The sequence below is a fragment of the Lycium ferocissimum genome, chromosome 6 (genome assembly GCF_029784015.1).
Source record: "Lycium ferocissimum isolate CSIRO_LF1 chromosome 6, AGI_CSIRO_Lferr_CH_V1, whole genome shotgun sequence".
Lineage (NCBI taxonomy): Eukaryota > Viridiplantae > Streptophyta > Magnoliopsida > Solanales > Solanaceae > Lycium > Lycium ferocissimum.
In genome coordinates this window covers 21590545-21607224 of record NC_081347.1, presented here as the reverse complement: position 1 = coordinate 21607224, position 16680 = coordinate 21590545, and the positions used below count along the sequence as shown (strand labels likewise).

General features: G+C 38.5%; 1 protein-coding gene across 1 annotated transcript; it reads right to left on the bottom strand.

Moving 5' to 3' along the window:
• Positions 1-11688: 11688 nt before the first annotated feature.
• LOC132061208 (uncharacterized) lies at positions 11689-14509 on the bottom strand. Its single transcript, XM_059454061.1, has 7 exons — positions 14242-14509; positions 13544-13684; positions 13277-13451; positions 12814-13174; positions 12558-12702; positions 12119-12367; positions 11689-12002 (listed from the first exon to the last, which is right to left on the bottom strand). Exons 1-7 carry the CDS (start codon positions 14507-14509, stop codon positions 11689-11691), a joined length of 1653 nt encoding a protein of 550 aa, XP_059310044.1.
• Positions 14510-16680: the final 2171 nt, after the last annotated feature.

Below are 16680 nucleotides of genomic sequence, written 5' to 3'. Positions count from 1 at the left end.
TATATATATATATATATATATATATATATATATATATATATATATATATATATATATATATATATATATATGTATATGTATATGTATATGTATATGTATCCGTATCTCGCGGGAGAGCCGTAGTATAACTGACAACATGGAATCACCACGTGGGTATGTGGAGTCTGGTACCTAGCCAGACCAGCAGAGCAGCCCCACACCTTGCCAGGGAATGAGACATAAGTATGACATGAAAATGGATCCAATTCAACTGTCTGAAGGTATCGTCCTAATCTAGGTGGATCGACCCTTCCTTACGTTGGTATACGTAGTTTCAGGCTATCTGAGCCTTCTCGGTAAACCTATGATGCTTCCAAAAACATGAACATGGATATAGTTTGGCATCTGGGCCAATGGTCACATGGCTTGTAAGCATGACTTGTAAACTTGATTCATAAACATGGCTTTTATATATGATTCGTGAGTATAATGTAGTATAAACATAAGTATATAGTATAACTTGCATGAAAACATGGAGAACAGGTAGAGTTTCATGAAAATAAGCATAATATTTCATATCTTGCATTTAAGAATGCATGGAATGCAAAATATGAGTTTTCATGGATTACGAACAGATTCTCAATAACCAGAATGGAATATTAAGAACGTAAATAACGAATTATTCATACAAACATGGTGTATCATGGTAAATATGCTTAGGGTTATCATGAACACATTTAGAACCCTAGTTTTCATAAACTTTCATATAATCATGGAAGTACGTGCCGTGGGGAAGAATAATGATGTTTCCACACGTAGATAGAAACCCTACATACCTTAATCGCTCCAAAACTTGTAAAAAGGTTTGAACTTGAATGATAAATACAAAAGCTTTAATCTTGAATCCTTGTGATGGTTTTCTCAAAATCCTAGGTTTAGAACAATGAATTTTTATTTAATACTCAAGAATACATGTTGGAGTTCACTTGGGATGCTTAGAGTAGACTTACATTGATGTAATAAGATGATGAGAGGAGAAGAACTTCGTTCTAGGGCTTGGAAAGAATGAAAATATGTAAAAAGAACTGAAAAATGCGTTTATATACTGTTCAGTCATCGGGCTGATTTACGGTACCTTTTAAGGTTCGTAAAACGGTTTACAATCCGTGAAAGGTGATCATAAATCAGTTACAGTGACTCGATATTCCTTCTTTTCTTTTACGGTCCAAAAGACGGATCGTAAAATATTCTGCGGTACAAAGTACGGTTCATAAAATTATACTGACTGTGAAACCCACCATAAATCAGTTACAATGAGCTGGGTCTCCTGGGGTTCATCTAAGGTCCGATTTATGGGCCGTACAACAATTTACGGTCCGTAAAACCTGACGTACAAATGTAAATTGCTAAACTGAAATGAAATTTTAATCCTAACACTCTCCGTCTGGTTTTCTAAGTCTTGAATCATGAATATGGCTTAATGTAAAGGTGCGAGGTGTTACAATATATCCCCCTTGGGATCATTCATCCTAGAATGATGGGTCGTGGTTGGGAATGCAACTGGACATGGCTTGAATATGATAACGTGAAGAAAACATGACATGGAACATGGGTACTGAACTGACATGACATGGTTTCGTTAAAACATGGATACTGGAACATGAGACATGAATCGTGAATATATGAACATGAACGTGAAACGTCCGACATGAATATATAAGGGGCATGACATGGACTCAGAAGGTACTTACCTTGAACGCTTTCTACTTGCTCTTTAAGCAAATGAGGATATCTGGATTTCATGTCTTCTTCGGCTTCCCATGTAGCCTCTTCAACTTTTTGACTCCTCTATAAAACCTTTACTGAGGCTACTTCTTTAGTTCTTAACTTGCGAACCTGATGATCTAGAATGGCCATAAGGATCTCCTCATAGGTTTGGCCATCCTTAACCATTATAGTGTCAGCAGGAACAACCAACGACGGGTCCCCCACTCATTTCCTCAACATGGATACATGGCACATTGGGTGTACAGCAGTCAATTCCTGTATCAACTCAAGCTTATAAGCTACTTGACCAACCCTTCGCAGGATGTTATAAGGTCCGACATATCTGGGACTGAGTTTCCCTTTCTTGCCAAATCTCATCACACCTTTCATAGGTGAAACCTTTAAGAACAGCTAATCATCAACTTGAAACTCTAAATTTCTATGCCGCACATCTGTATAAGACTTCTGGCCACTCTGAGCCATTCTCAAAAGCTCTTAAATCAACTTGACTTTCTCTATGGCTTGATAGACCAAATCCGGTCCCAACGACTCTGCTTCACCAACTTCAAACCAACGAATGGGCGATCTACACCTTCGCCCTTACAGAGCTTCAAACGGTGCCATCTTGATACTAGAATGGTAACTGTTATTATAAGAAAATTCAATGAGAGGCAAATGATCATCCCACATATCTTTGAAATATAGGATACATGCTATCAACATGTGCTTAAGAGTCTGAATAGTACGCTCTACCTAACCATCTGTCTGAGGGTGAAAAGCTGTGCGGAGGTTCACCTTGGTACCCAATCCCTTCTGAAAGGATTTCCAGAAGTTCGTTGTGAACTGAGCACTACGATCTGAAATAATGGACACTGGGGTCCCATGCAATCTGACAATTTCATGAATATACAACTTGGCATAGTCTTCTGCTAAATATGTGGTCTGAACTGGCACAAAGTGCGCTGACTTAGTAAGTCGGTCCACAATCACCCAAATCGAGTCATGTCTTCGCGATGAACGAGGGAGACCTGTTATAAAGTCCATGTTTATCATCTCCCATTTCCAAATAGGAATATCGATATTCTGAGCCAACCCACCGGCATCTGGTGTTCAGCTTTCACTTGCTGACAATTCAGATGCTTAGCCACAAAATCTGCTACATTCTTTTTCATATCATTCCACCAATAAATTTTCTTAAGGTCATGGTACATCTTCGTGGAACCTGGGTGGATGGAATACCTGGAATTGTGAGCTTCTGACATAATTCGCTCTCTAACCTCATCAACATCTGGAACACATAGTCTACCTTGGTACTATCATCTCCTCCTTATTCAAAAGCCATCATCTTATGCTTGTGAATCCCCTCTTTCAGCTACAGCAACTAGGGATCACTAAACTATTTCTCCTTCACTTCAACCACTAGGGAGGAATAAGCCCTGTTATGAACAACAACTCCACTATCTTCGGAGTCCAAGAGTTGAACTCCTAGGTTAGATAAGCGATGGACTTCCTTGATCATAGTTCTCTTATCTGCCTTAACGTAAAAAAAGAAAAAAGAAAAAAAAGAAGAAGCTAAACTCCCCATGGATCGCCGACTGAGAGCATCGGCTACTACATTCACTTTCCCTAGAAGATAGAGAATATCCACATCATAGACTTTAAGCAATTCGAGCCACCTCCTCTACCCGAGGTTCAACTCTCTTTGCTTGAAAATATACTGCATGCTTTTGTGATTCGTGAAAATATCAACATGCACTCTATATAAATAATGATGCCATATCTTAAGTGTAAAAACCACGGCTGCTAATTCCAAGTCATGAGTCGGATAATTCTTTTCATGAGCCTTAAGCTGTCGGGATGCATAAGCTACAACCTTACCATGCTGTATTAAGACACATTCGAGACTAATTCCCGAAGCATCATAATAAACTACAAACCCTTCGATTCCCTCTGGTAATGTCAAAACTGGAGTAGAAGTCAACCTCTTCTTCAACTCTTCAAAAATCCTCTCACATGCATCTGACCACTGAAACTTGACCTTTTTCTAAGTCAACTTAGTCAATGAAGCTGAGATAGAGGAAAATCCCTGTACAAAACGTCTGTAATAACCTGCCAGACCCAAGAAACTTCTTATATAGGAAACTGAGGTGGGTCTGGGCCAATTCTTTACGGCATCTATTTTTGAGAATCCACTTTCACACCTTCACATGAAATTACATATCCTAAAAATGCCACTGACTTAAGCCAAAATTCACAATTGAAATTTTTTGCATAAAGCTCACGATCCTGAAGTGTCTGCAACACTATTCTGAGATGTTCTGCATGTTTAGTCTCACTACCAAATACACCAAAATATCATCAATAAACATAATGACGAATAAATCAAGATAAGGCTTGAAGAATCTGTTCATAAGGTCCATGAAAGTAGCTGGTACGTTTGTCAACCCAAATGACATAACAAGAAATTCGAACTGACCATAACGAGTTCTGAAAGCGGTCTTTGGAATATCAACTTCCTTAACCTTTAACTGATGGTAACCTGATCTAAGGTCAATCTTGGAATAACACTGGGCACCCTGAAATTGGTTAAACAAGTCATCTATTCTGGGGAGAGGACATCTGTTCTTAATGGTGACTTTGTTCAACTGACGGTAGTCAATACATATGCGTAGGGATCCATCTTTCTTTCGGACAAACAAAACTGGCGCACCCCAAGGTGAGACACTTGGCCTAATAAATCCCTTGTCAAGAAGTTTTTCATCTGGGCTTTTAAATCTTTTTAACTCTACCGGAGCCATTCTATATGGTGGATTAGATATCGACTTAGTGTCGGGAAGTAAATCAATTCCAAAGTAATCAATTCCAAAGTCTATCTTCCTGTCGGGACGAACCCCGGGAAGATCTTCTGGAAAAACCTCTGGAAACTCATTAACTACTGGTACAGACTGGAGAGTTGGTGTCTCGGTATCTGTATCCCTGACTTGAACTAAGTGATAGATATATCCCTTGAAAATCATCTTTCTGGCTTTCAAATAGGAAATAAATCTACCCCTGGGTACTACTGAATTACCCTTCCATTCTATGACTGGTTCGTTAGGAAATTCAAATCTTACTATTTTGGTTCTACAACCCACTGTAGCATAACATGAAGCTAACCAATCCATACCCATGATTACATCAAAGTCTACCATCTCTAATTCTACTAAGTCGGCTATGATTCTGCGACGATAAACTAAAATTGGGAAACCCCTATAAATACGTCTAGCTATAACTGACTCTCCAACTTTAGTGGACACTTCAAAGGGTTCATGCAACTTTTCTAGTTCTATCCTAAATTTCTTAGCAATAAAGGGGGTTACATAAGATAAGGTGGATCCTGGGTCAATAAGGGCATAAACGTCGAAAGTGAAAACTGTTAATGTACTTGTGACAACATCTGCACGGGCCTCTGTATCCTGACGACCTGCTAAAGTATACAAGTGGTTTCGACCTCTACCTGTATTACCAGACTTAGCTGTACCCTGCCCTGATTGGGCTTACGAATTACGAGGAGCTGCCGAATTTATGGATTGAGCCATATTACCTCCGGTACCCTATCTCTCTGATGGAAAGTCCCTCTGAAAATGGACCCGTAGGCCACACCCATAACAAATATCTATACCTATGCGACACACCCGTGGTTGTCTCTTACCACATTTACTACAAACTGGAATGTCGTAAGTCTTCTGGCCCACACTAGCCTGAGAATAGGAGTAAGATAGCCTGAAATTCTATTTCTTCTGATCATTCCTGAACTTTGGGGCTGGGGCACTAGCTGCAGATAGAGCAGGTCCTGATGACTTGTTCTTGAAGAATTTTCTTCCTTCACCTCTCCTATGACTGAAGTTACCTGTAGACTTAGCTCTCTTATGAAGCTCTTTGTCCTTCTCTTTCTGAAGAGATTCTTCCTCTTTCATTCTGTACTCAATACCCTGAACAAAAGCAACCATCTTAGTGATAGTCATCGTCCCATTCTGAGCAGAAATATTCGTATCACCATGTTAGTCGGGTATAAGGCCCAACACAAATCGCCTAACTAAGGCCCTCATATCCGGAACCATATACTAAGCATACTTAGCCAATGAAACAAACTTGAGATAGTACTTATTCACACTCACACCATTTTGCCTGAGTCTCTCAAATTCATAGGCCTTCGCCTCTCTGACTTCTATCGGCTATAAGTGGTCAATGAAAGCATTTACAAACTCATCCCATGTTCCTGGGGATGCATCTTCCCTTTGAGACTGTTTCCACGTCTCATACCAAATACGAGCAACATCCTATAACTGATAAGCTCCCAATTCTGCTGCCTCCGTCTCAGTAGCATGCATAAGATGAAAGACTTTCTGAAGCCCATCGATGAAGTTTTGTGGACCCTCTACCTTGAGAGACCCTGTGAACACTGGAGGCTTCATATTCTGGAATTCTTTGGTCCTAGAACTATTCGGCCCTCTACTAGCACCCATGCTAGGAGTCGTTTCCTGATGTTGAGCTTGGTTAGTAACAATTTGGATAAGAAACTGGATAGCTCCCCTAACATCTATGTCAGTAGCACTGGGCTGCAGAGTAACAGTAGAACGGACCTCCACATGCCTTTCTGTAGCTAGGGTTTCAGTCGGGGGCACTGCATCCGGTGCAAGCCCCTCAGCCTCGGTTGAACTTCCTGAGTCTAAAAGTCCTCAGTAGTAGCCCTTTGGCTAGTAGTTGGTGTACTTCTATGGTACTTTCTTTTCGCAGGCATTGTCTGAAATACATAATACGCATGAGTTAGAAGGATTCCTGAAAGCATAGTTTAACTACACAATCTAGAGTATAAAAGAAGTGACACAATCCTAGATGTCTTCGTGGTCAACTGTTTATATGTCTGGGCACCACATACACATAAAAGTGACCCCATTGGACACGATTTCATAAACTCCCTAAGACACTTGCACGTAGGCTATAATACCAAGCTTTGTCACGCTCCGAACCATGGCCTGTGCGTAACACGACACTCGATGCCTTGCTGTATGTGACTGACCGAATCATATGGCTTGGCAATCAACATGGGGCATGAGCTAATGTAGAATATGATATAAACATGAATGGTGAGAGTAAAACATAAGATTTATATAATTATAAGTCTGAAAATATATAATAAATACTGAGCCAAGTCTGGCTATACGACTCTAAACATCTGACATGGCATAACTGAACTAATCTAGTCTATGAAACCTCTGACATGAGTCTGACTGCTAAACTGTTTATTGGGACAAGGCCTCCAAAGATACCTTAACTGCATAACTGAAATAAATATAAATAGAGATACAACCCCAAATGAGATGGGGCTCACTAATAGCAGATACGTGCGAAGTCCTAACGAGCTGATCCGTCGTCTTGTAAATCTGCATCGTGAAATGCATCCCCCCAGGAAAATAAAAGGGGATGTCAGTACATTTAAATTGTACTGGTGTGTAAATTAAGTGAATGACATAGCATGGCACATGAAGTAATAGAACTGAAACTGAAACTGTAAGCTGTAAGCTGAACATGAACATGAGCATCAACTGTCATGAGTAAATGTATAACATGAGTAAAACATTTTAAGTGCAATAATATATATATATATATATATATATATATATATATATATATATATATATATATATATATATATGTGGAGAGTCGTAGTATAACCAACAACATGGAATCACCACGTGGGTACGTAGAGTCTGGTACCTGTCGACCAGCCGAGCAGCCCCACACCTTGCCAAGGTATGAGACATAAGTATGACATGAAAATGGATCCAATTCAACTCTCTGAAGGTGTCGTCTTAATCTGGGCGGATCGACCCTTTCCTACGTTGGCATACGTAGTTTTAGGCTATCTGAGCCTTCTCGGTAAATCTATGCTACTCCCAAAAACATGAACATGGATATAGTATGGCATTTGGGCCAATAGTCTGTTATAACATGTCTTGTAAGCATGACTTGTAAAGTTGATTCATAAACATGGCTTGTATACATGATTCGTGAGTATAATATAGTATAAACATAAGTATATAGTATAACTTGCATGAAAACATGGAGAATAGGTAGAGTTTCATGAAAATAAGCATAATATTTCACATCTTGCATTTAAGAACCCATGGAATGCAAAGTATGGATTTTCATGGATTACGAACAAATTCTTAATGACCAGAATGGAATAACCAAAACTTCTAAAAGGTCAAACCTTGAAGGATAAATCCAAAATCTTTAATCTTGAATCCTTGTGATGGGTTTTCTTGAAAACCCTAGGTTTAGAACAATGAATTCCTATTTAATACTCAAGAATACATGTTAGACTTCACTTGGGATGCTTAGAGTAGACTTACCTTGATGTGATAGGATGAGGAGAGGAGAAGAACTTCGTTCTAGGGCTTGGAGAGAATGAAAGTATAGAAAAAGAAATGAAAAAAATGTTTATATACTGTTCAGTCGTCGGACTGATTTACGGTACCTTTTATGGTCTGTAAAACCCACCGTGAATAAGTTATAGTGTGCTGGGTCTCCTGGGGTTCTTCTACGGTCTACTTTACGTGTCGTACAACAATTTACGATCCGTAAAACCTGACGTAAAAATGTAGATCGCTAAACTGAAATGAAATTTTAATCCTAACACTCCCTGTCTGGTTTTCTAAGTCCTGAATCATGAACATAGGTTAGTGTAAAGGTGCGAGGTGTTACAAATAAGCTTTAATCAAGTTGGATTTTTTTAGTTCGGTTTTAGATTCGGTTTGGATTTTTTGAATTTTTGGTTTTTATTTTTGAGCCTTTAAGGCAGGCTTATTAGGAACAAAATTCATGCGCCCAGTTATCAAGTTACAGGTCTTAGCATAATGTGAAACCAAATATGTGGATTCAGCAAAGAGTTGTTCCCGCTAAACCAAAAGATATCAAGTCATATAGTTCAGGTCTACATGATTCTCTCTATTTCATTGGAAGCTGCCTTATTCTTAAAGTAGTGAAGTAAACTCCAGCTTTGCAAGCTATTTATATTTAATTTAGTAGAAAATTCTATATTGGACTTAATATTATAATGGGTAGGGCCGTAAGGTACTAATCTATTGGACCTTTTGACTAATTAGTACTTGGCACATATAGTATGAGAAGGGCTAAATATAAGGTATAAAAGTTTCAGATTTTTGGGTATCCGAAAATCCAAAGTATTAAATTCGATAACCAATCCAAAATTCAAAAAATTTAAATATAAAATCCGAAGTCATCCATAATCAAAAAATCCAAACCAAATATTCAAAAAATTCGGATTTCGATTTGGATATCGAGTTGGCCCAAACTATGCCCACCCTTATCTATATATGCAGAATTTGTGAATTTTATGAACCTGATTCTAAGTGTTAGATTGGATCTGTGCATAATATCTTTATATACTTATTTTTCATGCTTAGTTGTTATTTGGATAACATTATCCTGTATTATATCTTGGTCCTGTCTGTTGTCATTATTATTTATGAGTAAGGCAGGTCGATAGTAAGTTTTCTAAAGGCTCACCACTACTTTGTTAGGGTCAGTCTATGATACTTACTCAATACGCATTATTTTGTACTAATGCTATGCTTGTTCCACTCTATTAATCTTTTGGCTCAACATGAAAATCTTGAGATGAAAATACTATAATATTCATTCATCTGACTTGCTTTCTTTTTAGCTTTTGGCTCAAGTTGTGGATATGAATATGATTTCAATCTACAATTATTGTTGAAGGAGGGAAAGGAAAAATACAAAAAAAAAAAAAAAAAAAAAAAGGGAAAGGAGATATTTAATGTAATGATAATGTTCATTCACCTGACTACTTTAGTTTAGGATTTTTTCCCCGGCTAAGCACTGGGCATGAATACTGTTTCAATTTATGAGTATTTATTTTAGGGGAACCACCCAGTTCCAAAATCAGAACTTGGGTGGTATTTTAGTGATAAGAAAAAAGAAACATGAAGGGGAGGACATAAACCTTGCCCCTATGCAAAATGAAAGCTGGACCAGCCCAACTTTGATGCATGAATATACACAAACCTATCATGAGCTAATTGATGCATGTCCTATGGGATGGAAGTAATCTTCCTGAACAGAGGATGGGATACTAAAATGATGCATGATTCCTATGTACAGAAGGCACCAATCACCTATCTTTTGTTGGTGTTTGGTGCCGTCTGTTTTACACGAGACTCTAATGAAGTTAACATATTAGGAATAGGTCAAGGAGGATCAAATTGATAAAAATTATTTCTCTTAACTTTGCTACTGATGGTAGGCAGGCCCCATCTATCCATATTCAAACAACCCTTCACAGATCTGGGGAGTTCATTGAATGTATTATAAGAGACTATGTCATTATGAGAGTGGCTGAGCTGTGCCAACTTATCTGCCACCTGATTATCTTCTCTCAGGCAGTGCTTGATTTGAAATAATTTTTGACTTAGTAAGTTTTACATCCAAGTTACAATTTGAGAGATGTTCCATGGTGACTTTGTTTTGCCTTGGATAGCCTGAACTAGCAGAAATGAGTCTACTTCTATGATGAAATCTTCCATTCTCATGTTCAAACACCACTCTACACCATGTTGTAGTGCCTTTGCCTCAGCCCAGTTGCTGGTCCCTTTACCCAAGTTTATGCTGAAAGCATGAATAACCTTGGCATTATGGTTTTTGATTGCACCCCCTCCCCCACAGTCATCTCCTTTACAGTTCCCATCAGTATTGAGCTTGATGAAACCATGTGGGGGAGGATACCATTTGACAGACTTGATTGACATCTTGGAGTAGTTGTTATTCAATTTGTTGCAGAAGATATACCAGTTAGCTTCTGGTTGCAACAAGGGAAATTGCTGCTAGATGATATGGAAGATGTGTGATGATATATTTCTAAATGACATAGCACAATTAAAATTGATGAAGCTGAATCTGATATTGCATCTCACTTTCCAGATCTCCCAACATACCACCTGAGGGAGGATGCCTTTGACAAGCAATGCAACATGATTCTTGATTTTCAAACTCCAGCAGTTTACCAGGATTTTCCTAAGAGGGATGTTTAGGGCCTTGATCCCCAAAGGTTGACATATTTTGGACCAGAGATTCTTAGCCAAATCACTTTGTCCAAACAAAGCTCTCAGCCAATTTCGTGAATAGTGCAACAACAACAAATAGAAGGCCCATGAATTTTGAACCTTCCTATGCTACTGTCAGTAGATAGCTTATTTTTGATAACTCTCCATAAGTGGAAATTGATTTTCAATGAGCAGTGCTTATGCCAAATTCTTTTATCATGCTAGTCTCCATCTACTTTTTTCCTCAGTAAATTCCAGGCTGATGGAACTATAAACTTGCCTTCAGGATTCAAAGTCTAAATTGGTTTATCAGCCCTGTCTGTGGTGAATTGAATTGAAATGTGTTGCACATCGGCTCTAATAATCAGAGGCACTCTATAACCTGCTCTATCCCAATTCCACACACTATTCATGTAGACCTCATTCAGTTTACAATTGACAAGAATATAATCTTGTGGAAATTGTTTGTAAAGGGCGCCCTCACCACTCCAATTATCATACTAGAATGACAAATCACCCTGGCCTATTTGCCAAGTTATGCTATCTTCTGTGGGTTGTCTGATGTTGCATATAGCTCTCCATATATGAGATTGAGCACCAGCTATTGACCTGATAACAGGATTTGTTCTTAAACAATACTTGGCTAGAATGTGATCCTTCCAAAGTGAATTTTTTGATCTCAAGTTCCACCATTGTTTTGCTATGAAAGCATTGCTTATATCCCTTAGACATCTAAAGCCTACTCCCCTTCTTCATAAGATAAGCACATCTTTATCCATTTTCACCAGTGACACTTCCTTTGAGATTCATTTCCACTCTAAAGGAATCTAGCAATGGGACCTTCCAGTTGCTCAAATGTTCCTTTTGGAGGCTTTATTGCTGCAAGTAGGTGAACTGGCATGGCCAGTGAAATGTGTTTGATCAAGATGATCATACCACCCATGGAAAGAAACTTGGCATGCCATGAATGAATTCTTTTGGTAATTGAGTGAACCATCTCAGAAAAGTAGACTATTTTCATTCTATTAACAAACAAAGGGCAACCTAAATATTTGATTGGCCATTCCTTTCTCTGCATTCCTGTCAGGTTAGCAACTCTATATTTTAACTCAATGTTTTCTTTTGGAGAGACTGCCACACAGCTCTTATGTTTGTTGATCAGCTGACCTGAAACTTCTTCGTAAATAGTCAGCAACTTCAAGACTTAGTCAGTAACTTCAAGACTTTTCTAATATCAAAAGGTTTACCAGAGGTGAACAAAATTACATCATCAGTAAAAGCAAGGTGTGTAATATTGTTTCCCCTTAGGGGTCTGTGGTACCCATAGTAGTTAACATCATTGGCTAAGTTGTTAAGAAGCCTAGATAATAAATCAGCACAAATAATAAATAGGGCAGGGGACAAGGGGTCACCTTGTCTCAGACCCCTGCTAGATTTGAAAAAGCCATTTCTTGCCCCATTAAGAACAATAGTGTACCAAATATTCAGAAATATGCCTGAAAATAATATCAATCCAGGTTTCACTAAAACTGAACTTTCTCATAATTCTGCATAAATTGGGCCAAGACACCCTATCATATGCTTTGGTCATGTCATGTTTGAGAACCACATTATCAGGCTTGTTAGGCTTAGAAATATCCTGGAAGAGTTCTTGAGCCAAAAGAATATTATTAGTAATTGCTTTACCTTGAATGAATCCACTATGATTAGGGGAAATGATAACAGGAAGCACATTACTAATTCTATTATTAAGAATCTTAGCAATTAACCTACTAAGAATGTTACATAGGCTGATGGGCCTGATGTCAGAAAAGGATTGAGGTTGGGGGCACTTGGGGATCATAATTAGATAGGTGTGAGAAGCATACCTTGGGGAAGGAGCTCATTCAAAGAATTCTGTAATAGCTTTTTGCAAATTAGGTAGGATAATGTCTATACATACCTGGTAAAACTTTGCACCAAGTCCATCAGGACTTGGTGCACTGTCAGGGGCCCTATTCTTAACAGCATTTCTGATCTCTTGAGTGGAAGGCTTGGCAATAAGGTTAGCATTCATTTCCTTAGTAATCATGTTAGGGATATGATCCAAAATATCATAACTACCTGCACATTCCTGATACCTAAATTGCTCCTCAAAATGCTCTATAGCTGCTTCTGCAACCTGTTGATGACCTGAGAATTTATGGCCTTCTTTATCAAGTATGTTTTGAATGTTAAGCTTCCTTTTTCTATCTTTAATCACCTTTTGGAAGTATGAGGTGTTTTTATCCCCATCTTGAAGCCATTTAGCTTTGGCCCTCTGTCTGTAAATAGCCTCCCGTGTTTTCAGGAGCTAGGTGAACTCTGCTTTAGCCTTATTAAGAGCAATCCTGTTTTCTTCATTAGGATAATTTACTAACTTTTACTCTAAGGTGTTGATGTGATTTTCAGCCTCCTTAGCATCTTTGAAAATGTCACCAAAAGCTATTCTAGACCAATCACTTAATCTAGATGATAAGGTTTTCATTTTACAATGAAGTTTCCACATAGCAGTACCCTCAGTAGGCATTGACCATACGTCTTTAACAACTTTAATGAAATCTTTGTGACCGCACCAGATATTGACGAATCTAAAATACTTCTTAGTATAATTTTTTTTCCAACAGATACAAGAAGGGGAGAGTGGTCAGAACCTATTCTTGAAAGGTGAGTAACCTTTGTTTCATTGAAGCTATCCAACCAGTCTTCATTGAAGAGTATTCTATCTAGCCTTTTCCAGATTGTTTTGGGGTGACCCCAGTTATTGTACCAAGTAAATTGAGAACTAGAAAAGCCTGCAACAATTAATCCACAGTCAGTCATGCATTCAAGAAAGTCTAAACTTTTGTGAATATTGTATGGTGGACTACCATGTGTTTCTTCAAGATACGTGATTACATTAAAATCAACTATCACCCCCCATGGACCCTTTAGTTTGTCAACCAAACTTTGGAGTTCCTCCCATAGGGGTTTTCTAAGGGGGATGGTGCCCTCAGCATATACACTACTAATGTGGAAGCTAATACTACTCTGAGGACAGGAGATTTGACAAGTAATGTGTTGAAAGACATTGTCTATAATATCAACATTAATACTAGAATCCCAAAATAGCCAAATTTTGTTACTAAGGCTGTGATAGAAGTGCTGAAAACCTAGATTCATCATGTATTTAATGAGGTGTTTCTTTTTTCTTTTAGGTTCTTGAATACAAACAAACTGAAGTTGATGTTGGAGCCTAAGACTTCTGAGTCTTTCCCAAGCTCCTATAGTCTTAATGCTCCTGGCATTCCATGAAAGGAACTTAATCATTGTAGGATTTTGGTGGGGGTGATCCTGGTTCCTTTGAGAGAACCAGGCTTATCACTTTGAAGGATACTAGTCCCTCTGGGTGATAGGTTTTTGGAGTTAATAATATCAGTATCATTCACAGAATCATCATTGTCAAAAATTAATTTTCTTCTGACTTTGAGACTGCCCCTTTTGTCTGAGGCATTCTCATTGTCACTTTGTGTGGCACTATCATGCTGATCAGATTGATCCTCAATGCTATCCCCCTTGAGATCAGCAACTATTAGCTCTTTGTTGTCTGTTGAGTCATGAGGGTGGTTCTCTATTATCATCTCCTTTAGATTTGCACATGCATCCAAAGGGGAAATATTAGCTAAAACATCAAAGGAATTTGAGATTGGCAGCTGTTTTTCCTTAGCCTTTCTCCCTTTGATCCATGGTGTTTTTGGGAGGTTTCTCAGTGTTCTGCATCACCAGGATTTCCTCCTGAGTTCTATTCCAATTTTCCTGATTATTGTCAAGGTTGAATTGAACTTTTTTCTGGCTTCTCTTCTTTTTCTTGGGATACGGTGGCCTCATTCTGGTAGGGGTGGGTTGGGGATGCTTAAACAGTCTTGATTTTGTTTGCCATGATCCGATATTCCCTTTTTCCATTTCTTGGCTTTGTTTTCTGAGTTCCTTAAGATCTTCATCAGTAAATCCTACTTTTTCAGTGTTGTTATTAGTAGTCGTTTCATCTATGATCTCCATGAGCTCTTCTGGTGCTTTGTCTTTCAACTCTTTGGTGAAGTTCTCTTCTTCTTTGTCCACCATTATGTCCATTTGATTAGAATCTAGTGAACCATTTACTTTTGCTTCTTTTTAAAAAATAGCCTGGTTCTTGGGCCCATCTTGACCCTTTAAACTGTTTCCCCCTTTTTGAGTTCTTTATTTTCTTTCCTTGGCATTTTGTCGAACACTTTGTGCATTAGTTTTAGGGGCTTGTAAGGTACTTTCGTTGCCATTTTCTGACTGGCTTCTCCTGTAATTCCAATTGCCATGGCTTTGCATCATGCATTTGAAGCAATAATCAAGGACACCTTCATATTCGATTGGCTGAATAATTTCTTCAGTTTTTCCTATCGATTGATTTAAAACACTAATCTTTATCTCTGTCAATCTTGGCTTGGCTAAGTCTATCTCCACCCTTAGCTTGGCTACACTTGGTCGTGTCTTTGAATTTGCAGCTCGGTCAAGGGCGAGAGGATAATCAATTGGAGTTACTAGTCTACATATTGCTTCCCAATGGAAATAGTGCCACTTGAGACCTGGAAAAATCACCCATACCGGCGCCAAAGTTGTCTCCTCCATAGGTTTAAAATCTTTTGTCCATCGTTGTAGTCTCATAACCGCCTCCATATTGAAGGGTATGTAATGCCGGTAATACAGGGTTTTGCAATGATCTTCGTCGGTAAAATCCAAGAACACATGTCTTGAATCGAAGAGTCCAATCGTCAATTCACCTTTAAGCGGGAATCTTCTCTTGATTTCTTTTCTAATTGTGTCGATTTGAGGTTTGTTTCTTGAGAATTTACCAACTAATGTTAGACGGCAGTTATGGGCGAGAAGTGCATTTTCTTCAGTGGTGAAAGAAACCTTTGCTACTCCATTTTCAATTTCGAATGGTCTGAATGGTAATTTGATGACTTTGTGGATTTGATCTGTGGGTTTAGCTATGTTCATGGCCTGCGCATATGTTTCTTTTGGTTTAGTGTTTTCCGCTTGTTTTTGTACTAAATTGATGGTTGAATCGTTGTGGAAGGTGTTATCTATGATGATATTACTGTTATATCCCGCATTTTGTGCGTTCGGATAATTCAAGACAATTGCGGGAGGACGACAAGCAAGGCCCTATTTTTATTTTGCTAAGTATATGAATGGCTTATGAAGCATTTAGAAGCGGAATTGTTAAGAAAGGTCAAGGGCATAAGGAAATTCGCGATACGTTTCGTGGAATTATGGAGGAAGACGAAGGGTAAATTGGGAACTTGGAAAATAATTTTTCATGAGTTGCATGACAAAAAAGTGGGCTTGAGGATTGGGCCATCTTGGCCGTCCACTTCATTTCATGGGCCAAGCCCATACGAGAATTTTGGCATGAGTTAAAAGATGACTTCATGGTCATCTTATCTCATAAATTTCTAGAGAATTCAAGAGAATTAAAGAACAAGAAGAGAAGAGAGAAAGCAAAGTGGCCTTCGGCCATAGAGAAAAAGAGAGAAAAACCGAAGGAAAAAAAAAGGAAAGAGAAAGAGAGAAAGCTTCCAACTTGTTTCTCCTAGCCAAACAATTCCTTGGAGGGTCCTTAACATAGTAAAGAGTTCTTTGGAGCAAGGGAAGCACAAATCTTGATAAGGGTGCAATTGTAGCTAAGTGAAGATTCAAGGTAAAAAGGTAAGATTTGCACCTTTTCTTGTATATTATGAATGCTTAAGTGTGTTGTAGCGTACAAAAATGGATGGAA

What these genes read in the sequence shown, in the direction of transcription:
- LOC132061208 (XM_059454061.1), bottom strand. Translation starts at nt 14,509, where the DNA reads ATGATAATAGAGAACCACCCTCATGACTCAACAGACAACAAAGAGCTA. An exon ending in AATCACATCAACACCTTAGA is followed by an intron (nt 13,175 to 13,276) that starts GTAAAAGTTAGT and finishes GGCTATTTACAG; the next exon opens with ACAGAGGGCCAAAGCTAAAT. An exon ending in TTGGTGCAAAGTTTTACCAG is followed by an intron (nt 12,703 to 12,813) that starts GTATGTATAGAC and finishes ATGATCCCCAAG; the next exon opens with TGCCCCCAACCTCAATCCTT.